Source organism: Nanorana parkeri, unplaced genomic scaffold (genome assembly GCF_000935625.1).
Source record: "Nanorana parkeri isolate BGI_ZX_2015 unplaced genomic scaffold, ASM93562v1 scaffold251, whole genome shotgun sequence".
Classification (NCBI taxonomy): domain Eukaryota; kingdom Metazoa; phylum Chordata; class Amphibia; order Anura; family Dicroglossidae; genus Nanorana; species Nanorana parkeri.
Genome location: NW_017306519.1, coordinates 660,051 through 671,623, shown reverse-complemented (window position 1 = coordinate 671,623; position 11,573 = coordinate 660,051). Strand labels below are relative to the sequence as shown.

General features: G+C 41.4%; 1 protein-coding gene across 1 annotated transcript in view; it reads left to right on the top strand.

The window, feature by feature from the left end:
* The window catches only part of TMEM141 (transmembrane protein 141), a 24,757-nt gene extending 14,197 nt beyond the window's left edge, over window positions 1-10,560 (top strand). Inside the window, exons 4-5 of the mRNA XM_018556763.1 lie at window positions 7,722-7,829; window positions 10,433-10,560. Coding sequence (XP_018412265.1) covers window positions 7,722-7,829; window positions 10,433-10,503 — 179 coding nt within the window. The 3' untranslated portion in view covers window positions 10,504-10,560. The remainder of the gene's footprint in view (window positions 1-7,721; window positions 7,830-10,432) is intronic.
* The last annotated feature ends 1,013 nt before the right edge of the window (window positions 10,561-11,573 follow it).

Genomic DNA, 11,573 nt, shown 5'->3' with positions numbered 1-11,573 from the left:
TAAAAAAATAAATCTAAAAAAAAAAAAATATAGCATATATTATTATTATTATACAGGATTTATATAGCGCCAACAGTTTGCGCAGCGCTTTACAATATAAGGAAGACATTACAATCACAATACAATTCAAGACAAGATGGGAATTGTCTTACATGCCAATTTGTAAATTATTGCTATTAAAAATTACTTTTCTATTTAAAACGGTAGTCGCTGTAATGTCCTAAATCTGTCAAAAAATGCAATGCAATATGGCCACCTGGAGCTGTACAGTTTGTGGAATAATTTGAATTTCAGTCATTTTTATATTTAATACTAATATTCATTCATATAACAGTCATGTCACAAGCGTATTAAAAAAACATAAAATGATTGATTTGCATATTTCATCCTTGATCCAGTATTAGGAACAATAAGCCTGGCGAGACTTGCCTTATCTGTTTTTGTCTTAATTTCCCTATACTTTATAAAACAATACATTCCCTTGAACTCTTCATTATTAAATGTAAAAACACTTATGTTTTGTGAATATTTCTACATAAATAGATATTTCAAATTTTCCCTCAAAAATTTATGTAACATAAAATATTAATTTTCTTGATTACTGTACTCAAGTCTAAATATGACTTTTTCCTAAACTTATGTTCATTAATTTGTGTCAAATTATCCCAAATATGCACTTTATAATGTAAAGCTTGTCTTAAATGTGTCTGTAAATGTACATTAAAATAACAAAATATTTTATCCTTCAACTAAGTTAATTCATGGCAATACTGTTACAATACAGTTATTGTTCCTAACAACACAATGTGTGATTACAAATATGGAAAATGTACGTATGAAAAATTAAATGATGTAATACACTATTTAGTCAATAGTATAGTTCAGTAGCAAAAGTCAATAATTCTTTCTTCATAAGATGGTCTTCTCTTCTCTTCTTTAATAATTCTGTAATGTTCTAAAAACTTGAAAAGATAGCCATTGCTATAATAAACAAAACTTTGAGTGCCAAATCTTCTTCCAGAAAAGGCTCTTTTTCTTAAAGGAGAACTATGAGGTGAGTGCTTTTCACTCACCTCATAGTTCTAGCCGACCTGTGACAATGAGACTGTCACAGGTCGGCTCAGTAGATCAGGAGGTGAGCGAACACATACCGGCGTTCGCTCACCTCTCGATCCTGTCACGGCTCTCTGACGATCCGCCAGCGCTGACTGGCGGAACGGGAGGGGGCGGGTACAGCTGGCTCGGCCTCAGAGCCAGCTGTCAGTCACGCAGCTTATGTCCTAAATCTGTCAAAAAATGCAATGCAATATGGCCACCTGGAGCTGTACAGTTTGTGGAATAATTTGAATTTCAGTCATTTTTATATTTAATACTAATATTCATTCATATAACAGTCATGTCACAAGCGTATTAAAAAAACATAAAATGATTGATTTGCATATTTCATCCTTGATCCAGTATTAGGAACAATAAGCCTGGCGAGACTTGCCTTATCTGTTTTTGTCTTAATTTCCCTATACTTTATAAAACAATACATTCCCTTGAACTCTTCATTATTAAATGTAAAAACACTTATGTTTTGTGAATATTTCTACATAAATAGATATTTCAAATTTTCCCTCAAAAATTTATGTAACATAAAATATTAATTTTCTTGATTACTGTACTCAAGTCTAAATATGACTTTTTCCTAAACTTATGTTCATTAATTTGTGTCAAATTATCCCAAATATGCACTTTATAATGTAAAGCTTGTCTTAAATGTGTCTGTAAATGTACATTAAAATAACAAAATATTTTATCCTTCAACTAAGTTAATTCATGGCAATACTGTTACAATACAGTTATTGTTCCTAACAACACAATGTGTGATTACAAATATGGAAAATGTACGTATGAAAAATTAAATGATGTAATACACTATTTAGTCAATAGTATAGTTCAGTAGCAAAAGTCAATAATTCTTTCTTCATAAGATGGTCTTCTCTTCTCTTCTTTAATAATTCTGTAATGTTCTAAAAACTTGAAAAGATAGCCATTGCTATAATAAACAAAACTTTGAGTGCCAAATCTTCTTCCAGAAAAGGCTCTTTTTCTTAAAGGAGAACTATGAGGTGAGTGCTTTTCACTCACCTCATAGTTCTAGCCGACCTGTGACAATGAGACTGTCACAGGTCGGCTCAGTAGATCAGGAGGTGAGCGAACACATACCGGCGTTCGCTCACCTCTCGATCCTGTCACGGCTCTCTGACGATCCGCCAGCGCTGACTGGCGGAACGGGAGGGGGCGGGTACAGCTGGCTCGGCCTCAGAGCCAGCTGTCAGTCACGCAGCTGGGCGGATCCCGGCACAATTGTCGGGATCGGCTTCAGCTGCAGCGTCTCTGTATACTGCGGGCTACAGCTCGCGGTATACTGAGGCTAGGGTGACGGGAGGACGCTAGTTTGTGTCCTCCCGTTACCCTAAGGAGAACTATGGGGAAAATACTTAACCCCATAGTTCTCCTTTAACTTCAGAATCTCTTTCATCTGAAAGCATCTAGAAGCATCATGTTACCTGCAGGTAATTTCCTGTAACAGAAATGCAGTATCATTACATAGGGAAAATAATTTTCATTGGCTAATATGTAACTACATTTATCTATTACTATGCATACTTTAAATCAAGTACATCATCTTCGTCCTTTTATGGTGGAAAGAATTTGATAAGAAGTATTTTTTATGAATTCTAAAAAACTGTATGTGAGAACATTCCTATTTATATTCTCCTTCATGTTCTATGAGGGACCCTTCAGCTCTTTTCCTGTTTAGGATGACCTAAACCAGTGATGGCGAACCTTTTTGAGCCGGAGTGCCCAAACTGGATCACTAAACCAACTTATGTATCTCAAAGTGCCAACCCTTCAATTAGACCTGAATACTCTCTGCAGTTCTGAGGTGGTCTGTACGGGCTCTCAGGGGGCTGTGCAGCTCTTAGGTGGGCTCTGTGGGGTTTCTGGTGGTCTGTACATGCTCTCAGGGGAGCTGTGCAGCTCTCAGGCGGTCTATAATGGCTTTTGGGTGGGCTCTGTGGTCCCTCTGGTGGTATGTATGGGCTCTCTGGGGGGCTGTGTGGCTCTCTGGGGGGCCTATAAGGGTTTTCAGGTGGGCTCTCAGGTAGTCTGTTTGGGCTCCCTGGGGGGCTGTGCCGGCTCTCAGGGGGGCAGTGTGGCTCTCGGGTGGTCTATAAGGGCTTTCAGGTGGTTTATATGGGCTCTCTGTGATCGGTAATTGGTATCGGCGAGTACATGAGGGGAAGTACTTGTACTTGGGCCTGAAAATGTGGCATTGGGACATCCCTACTAGAATGGCATCCTTAGAAACATGTGTTTCTAAAACAAAAGGAGCTGAAGAGTCATATATATTTGCTAATGTTGGTGCAGTCTGTAAGTCTTCCTTTAAAGTTTCAAAAGCGTTAGAGCTGGGCCTCACCCCAAGATCCAAATACATCAGATTTGTTTCTTGAAAGACAATAAAGGGGTCTGGCTTTCTCAGCAAATCCCTGTATGAAATCCTTACATAAGTCCACTTGATTTAAAAAGTCAGGTAAGGCCATGTGAGATTTTGGGATAGGAATAACCAATATTGCCATTACTTGTTCTTGCAATAGTTGCCTCTTCCCAAGACTAATGAGCATTGCAAGGAATTTAATTTCCTTTTTAGTAGCTGAACTCTTTCTGTATTCAATTTCAGACTTGCATCTTGCAACAAAGTAAGCAATTCAAACAAAAGAGTTATGTTCTTCTTCAGTCTCTGTACTCAGCAAAAATGTATCCACATGCTGAAAAATACAATCTGGCCTTGAAAATGTAGATACAATTTTAGAAATAGACTCCTGGACTCATTTCACTAATGTCTAATCCTAGTGGCAGTCTAGTAAACACATACTGTTCATTCTGAAAAATAAATGCAAACTTGTACTGACAACTTTTAGTTAATGGTATATAAAAATGACTATTTGCAAACTCCAGTACAGAAAATATTTTGGCTTTGGCATCTAAATGTGACATGTCAGGATTTTCAGGAATAAAAGGCTTGTTATTTGAGATGTACTAATTTAGCATCCTGAGATAAACTGATAAAAATATGTATTATCAGCATTTCTAATTGGCCAAACATAGATGTTTACAACTGAATTTGCTTTCCTCAACACACTGTGTTGTAGAAATTCTTGAATAATAGCTGAAACAGGTTTGACTGAATCTAAGGGAAATGTGTACTGTTGTTGAGGTGTAGGATCTCTACTTTCAATGTTTAATTCTGTATCTTTCAGAGTTCCTATTTCATTTGCGAACTTTGACCACAAACATAGAAACTTTTGTACCAATTGCCTCAATACAATATTATCATCAGTTTCAGGCCATTTGTGTCCTAAAAACACATCAGTGATTGCTGTACATATACTTCCAACATTATTGTACACAGAAGGATCAATTAACAATGATATAGGCTAGGGTCGCACCGATACTGTTTTTTCGGTATCGAGTACAAGTACCAATACTTTGCTTTAGGTACCCGCCAGTACCGATACCGGTGCTTCCACTGGCATGGAGCCGGGTTTGCTCGGGAAGCCGGCTCCATGTTGTTTGGTCGGCCTGACTGAGATTGGCCGGGAAACTAGCTTCCAAGCCAATCAGCATCGAGCCAGCTTCATGGCCAATCAGGAAGCCAGGCAGCGAGTAATGACCTGCCTCCTGGCTTTTTTTTTTGCCTGAAAATACTTTTGGCTTTTATTTTTCATGAAAAACAATATAAGCATACATAAGTATACAATACACAGTAAAAGAGAAAAAAACTTTAATCCTTAGTGAACACCTTATGTATAAATGTATCAGTGTGAAGTTTTCCATACACTGGTGTTATGTCTCCTTCATAGGATCAGGGATATTGGCTGAAGCTTGCTCCAGGTAGGCTAGTGGCCCTGATTGGAGAACATCCTGCTCAGGGAGGATGCCATGACAGCCGGGGGTGGCACAGCTCCAGCTCACTACAGGCAGAACACCACCCGGAAGTCTCTGCCAGCTGCTTGGCCAGGAGGCCGGCTTCCTGGCCAATCAGCAAAGAACCGGCTCGATGCTAATCAGCAGCGAGCAGGCTTCCTGGCCAATTAGGGAGGAAGGTCATTACTCGCCGCCCAGCTTCCTGATTGCATGGGCAGCTGGCTCCATGTTCCCCTATGGCACTGCCGGTCAGAGGAAATCTTAACTCTTAATGAGTCCAGTATTTCTAGACTAGGAGTTTCACCGCCAGTGGTGCAGATCCATAATTGTTTTAATCAGGGGCAGACTGACCATTCGGTCCGTTGGGCACTGCCCGAGGGCCCGCGGCCTTCAGGGGGCCCGTCACGGGCGCCGCATAAGGTGGGGTCGCTGCCGGTAGATCCAGCTTTTTACTCGTAACCTCATCTTTTATATGTCATTTAAAAAATGTGTATTTTGTTGTGTTTTGGGGCAATAAATTAAATTTTTCACTAAATGTTGGGGTTTAATAAGAAGTTGCGCTAATATTGCGCAACATAAAAATTTGCAACTACCACCATTTTATTCTATAGGGTCTTGGCATTCAGAAAATATATAATGTTGGGGGGTTTTAAGTCATTTTCAGGCCTAAAATGTGGAATATAACATGGGTGCAAAAAATGAAAAAAGGGCCTCAGTCATAAAGGGGTTAAAGCCATCAAATTGGAACTACAACCTCTTATTCCTTACAGCCAAGAAAGGTGCCATCTTAGTGTTTATGTGGCTTGCAGTTGCCATGGTGCTGCACATGTGATCAGTCATTTGAGGGCTTGTAAGTTCAGTTGTGAGAGACAGTAAATTGGTGGGCAAAGTGCCTCCTATAAGTGCACATTTGTTTAGCAAATAGTTAATATTTGCAATGTTACATTCCCTTATACTTCGTAGGAGGAAGCATGAAGAGGGCTGTTTGAGGTTACAACGACCTCTTTCCTGAGTTCACAAACTGCCAGCAGGTGGGAGTCACAGAAATATTTGCAGCAACGGCTTCCTGATTCTTTGTCCTTTCATTATTCAAAGAGCGAGCACCCGCCCATCTCAACTCCCTAATGCACAAGTTCAGCAGATCTCCTACACAAGGATATCAAAGTACACTTGAATCACATTCATATTCTGAATGCCTTTTAACCTCTCTCACACTTTCCCTTCCTATTCATTTGTTGCCCATTTTCACTTTATACTTATGAATAATACTGAAAGTGTAGCATAATAGAATTCTTTGGAAATGAGGGTCTAGGATAATGATTCACACAAATGAACCATTAATAGCAGCAGATATCTTTATTCATATTTGTACAATGGCCCCACAAAGTTCTGAACGGAGGTTTTGTTAAAGTGACATTAAAGGATACACTTTTTTTCCCTCCCCCCAATGTTAATTAAAGCACTTACCTTAAATGATGTCTCTTAATCCGATCTCCTTCTTCTTTCCTGTCCTTTTCAGCCTTCTCTCCAGTGCTGCTGCGGGTCTCCGATCCAGCGCTGATTCCTCTGTCCTTGCTGCCACTTCCTGTATCACGGTGTCTGCATGCAGGTGCACGCGTCCATAGACTTACCTTGCATCTCTCCTCGTCTCCCGGCTGAAAATCGGAACTGTGCATGCGCCCGCCCCAAGATGCTTTGCGGCCGGTCGAACAGTTTCGGTTTTTCGGAAGGGAGCGCGGGGTGAAGACGCGGTTAAGTTTAAACCGCTTTTAAAGCAGGTTTTTTTTTTTAACTTTCTGCATAAATCTACTGCTTGCTAGCAGTAGATATATGCAAAAAATGGAGAGTTTATAAAACCCTTTAAATATGTTTGAAAATGGAAGCCATACACCATCTTAAGGTGAAGCCAAAACAGTTTTTTTTCCTGTTTTGGATGACGTGGAGAGGGATTACAACCTTTGTCAGGTTTTTTTGCTGTCTGTGTCCCCGTTAAGGAAATTGATCCTCTCTATTTGTCTTGGTGACAATTATCACCAGAACCGGAATACTGTAGATGGGAAAACTTCCACTAAAAGCAATAGTTCTGGTGACCCCACTGAACATCGGGGATTTCCCTCACTTTAGAAATGTTTCCTCTCACTTCCTGCTGTGGCTATCGGACAGGAAGTGAAAGGGAAACCAAATCATTTGGTTTTTCATTGATTTTATGGTAGGACTAAAGATTTTATGAAAATAATTTAATAAAAATCAACTTTTGTACAACTATGGATGTCTCGATTGTGGTATTTTGCCATCTCAGAAAGCCCCATTAATATCTACTTGCAATACTTGCACAATAGAGCCTTCTTAGAACAGAAAGTGTTCAAATGTCTCAATCAAATATCCATAAATAAGAGTATTCCTCATCTTCGGATAATGGACAGAGCCATGCAAATCATTTCTTTACGCCCCTTTATATTCTCACCATACACTTCATGGTTCTACTTTCTTGTTGGTCACTACTTTGTAGAAACCATTGTTTTCATACATTGCACTAATGATGGCCAACAAGCCTGAAACCGCTGTATGCAGTTTTGGAATACATGGCTCTATATTAAGCTGTAGCTGCGCTATACATGATTTGCATGGCTCCACCTACTTTACTCATTTAAAAAGGAGGAAAGAATATTTGGCCATAACATGATATATAGGTTTGTAAAAATGTTTACTTTAACAAGACATTGATCATGGTTTGTGTTTTACAGTTGCAGGTTCTCTTTCCAGCTATGCAGTGACTACAAGAGAGACAGAAAAATGTTCCAGATTGTGGATTTACCTCGAGACAGGTCATCACCCGCAATTGCATAACAAAGGTGATTGTGCAGAAATGGTGAAAATGGCGTCACATTTTTCTTAGTGATCATGGAGATGTTTTTTCCTGAAATGAGATGAGCGGTGAATATATCCTGTTATAGAGCATGTTTTAGGGTACGTTCACACCATATGCAGTGTGTTCCGGTCCGATTCTGGCCACTCCCTCTGGCCACAATGCGATCGCCCGCACGGGATCGCAAAGCACATTGATCGCAAAGCACTTCACCTGCCCAATGATGCAGCGGTGTTCTGTAGGGATCCATTGCTGCACAGCCCATTGATAACACGCTGGTGCTGTGGCACATATCAGAAGGCCGGCTGCAAAGAACCAGTAAGAAAGTACCCCAAGGTCTCCTGGGATGCGTGACCTGGTTATCCCAGCAAGCTATGGGCAATGTATACATTATTATTTTTTCTTCAATTAAGATTCTTGTCTACATTACACTTATCTACTGCGGTCTTTGCGGGGTTAGCACTAAAGTCACCTTTGGTCACTGGGTGCCCTGTGGGCAGCCTTCCAGGTTCCATTCTGGTAAAAGTTAGCTGCAGAGTATGTTCCAGGTCTAGAGCCACTAACATTGCCTTAGTGATTGCGCTGCAGGCCGGTTGGGTCAAGCACCAGGAGCTACCTCATTTGCATATGTCGCTGGGTGCCTTTTATTCCCTGTCTCCGCCATGTTTTGCAGGGTTAATGCTGTGGTACTGAGCACTGATGTCACCTGCTGGTCGCCCATACTCGATCTGCAATCTCTTTCGCGCCGTGCAGCATTGAAGAAACAACTCACGCTGCTGCTTCTGCTTGCAAGAGCTATGTGGAATGCCCAGCTTTGATCCGTTTCTGCTGTACACCTACAGTGACATTGGTCAACTCTGGCCATCCAATTCTCACCTACTACCAGCCTATACTTTGCCTAACAAGACAGTCACAACATATCTGATTCTAGACATGAGTGGGACAGTGCTGATGTACTGGGTCCCCCCCAGCTGACTTTCTATTAATGACTCTGATACTGCTAGCAACATACCTGCTGATGGTGCTGACATCTGTAGTCTCTGCTTTTGGTGTCTACTCCATCCTTGGAGTCCTTAATAGCTCTGTCAGGTGTGGCTGGGTGCTCTTTCGGCTGAGGTCGGCACGACTGTCCAAGACTTTATAGGTCAAATCACCCAGTTATGTGCTGACCTTTGATTGCGGAGGCCACAAGCATGTTTCCGCACCCTCTCATGCAAACTATATTTTATATACATCTGTGGCCTTAGCAGCTTCCGAGCTTTCAGCCGCAGAGACTGCCCAATTCGGAGTCACTCCGGTCCTTGACTAATGAGCTTACCCATGAGGAGACGCATTCCACTGTTATTAATTCCAAATCGAAGCAGAAAACTTCAGCTCCTATTGATGCTGTGTGCACCATGCTGAAACTAGAGGAATAGCCTGTTGCTGCTACCAGTGTTTTTTCCAGCCTTGAGTCGCTTAAAACTCCTAAGGCCTCAAAGAATTTCCGTTTGCATCTGCTTTTCCGGTTATCCCTCTATAGAGATTGGAAGCATCCTGATACGTTTTTTTCTCTTCCCATGCGCTTATTAGCCTTGTATTCATTTTGTGAGGATTTTATACAGAAGTGGTCCATTCCCACTGTGGATCTGGCTGTGTCCCACCTTAACTAATATTCCAGTAGAGAATGCGCAGTGGTTGGAAGCCCATTCTAGAACCATTGAGGGAGACAGGTCCCACCCCTCAGTGTTCATGGTCATGCTCACAGTTCTGCTCTGCTACAAAACTGAGGCATCCTGGTAGTAGAAGGAGTTATCCTGGGATAGCCTACAGTTTTTTGGTTTGACAGTGTCCAGTCCACTTGTGGGCGGCACTGTAACCCAAAGGTTAAAGACTTGAGTGGACGCCAAGAAAAGGATTTTATGGGGAGTACAAAAATCCTTTTATCTGCCGGATGGCTTCGCCATAACGTAGAATAAATAATCAGGGAGTCCAGCTGCCAGGTGTAACACCATTCTATAGAGTTGCAGAGCAGAAGGAAGCAGACATAAATGACTCAATAAATCATTATTGAGTCATTATTGAGTCTAAAGCTGGCCACACACCTTACAACCATCGCAAGACTTTTGTCTTGCGATGGTTGTAAGGTAATTAAAAAAACGCACGATCTGCCCATCTTGGACAGGCAGATCGTACTTGCGATAATCGCAAGCTCGCCCCGCTGAGGGGTGGGCTTCCATGACCGCAATGCTAAACGGGTAGTGTGCGCTTGTGCACACCGGCCTGTGCGGCAGTTATCTCACGGTCATGCTACAAACCAGCCGAAAATCGTACGATTCTCGGCTGGTTTTCGAACATGCTCGAAAGACAAAAGTCGTGCGACCGTACAGTAGAAACAGTCGCACGCCTTCCACAACCTTGCGATAATCGTATGATTGCGGGATTTCCCGCGATTATCGTAAGATTATCGCAAGGTGTGTGGGCACCTTAAGGGCCTGTGTTGACAAGCTTTTCGCTTCAGATGGGGTTTGCATTGTAATTCAGTCTGCTTCTTAATGTCATGATATCATTACAGCGCAATTTATCAAGTTGTTTCCTGTTTTCTTCCAGAGTCCCAGCAAACTTCAGAAGCAGATCAAAAGTACAGCAAAACCAGGAATAAATACGGGGATGAAATTTAATAAATGCTTGTTTCACAGCAGGGGACTTTCTTGAACTTGAATTAGCCTGCCACAGAAAGCAAGACCACACAGAAAATTAAACATAATACTCTGAGTCAAACATAACAGGGTATTGTTAGTATATTGGTCCTATTGTTCATTGTTTGCTAAATTTAGCACATCTCATTGTTGAGTTGCTTATACAGTCTGCAATGTTAAAAATCACTGGGGCTTTCCTGAAAGGCACAAGAGAAGTCTCCAAGGCTGTAAAGACTCGTACTTTACTTATATTTGGCTAAGTGAGATCTAAGAAACCATGATTCTAAGGGCTACGTGTATCACTCCCCCTCCCTCAGCTATCACCAGGCCAAATTCTGTCACAAGGGGGCAGGAGTGAGCTTACTTTAGCCCTGTGCCCTTCTTTACTCTTAGTGACTTGGAACTTCCACATGAATTTTGGAGTTGTCTGAGAGGGTACAAAGAGAGAGGATGGAATGTAAGTGCTTGCTGTTCGGTAAGCATTTGGTTTAGGCAAAGTACAGCTTCACTTTAAAGTAAAGTACATTTTATAAAAAACGAACAAAAACCTGTGCCCCATTTGAGATTACACCGCAGTTCTTCGCATCCACCATCTGCTGGACCCCTGTCCAGTGATAATGTTTGATAAGCAGAAGGAGGCTCGTGCCCCAAGCTGAGAAGATCAGGACTCAGCCGTTCCACTAGCTTGGCTGATATCAGTATCTATCGCACAGAATCGGATCTGTACAGTATGAGATCCTTTTAGCCTTTAAGAGCCCTGATTTTTTTTTTTTGGGCTGCAGCTACAATTTGAATGTCATTTACTGGACAGTGTCACATAGTGCAGAATAGTGGAGATGGGTAGGCAATAGTATTCAGTATTCGTCTTTGTATTTATTTCTGTTACTGGTATAAATTCCCAGTGTATCACATATGAATACCCACATTCTGTGCCTTTCTATACACTCATATATATTCTTCTTTTATAGAAAGATAGGGGTGCAGGGAGGGGCAGCACTGTCACAGGCTGCTACAAGTGATCTGGCTGGGTGTACAGCCACTCTGATCGCTTG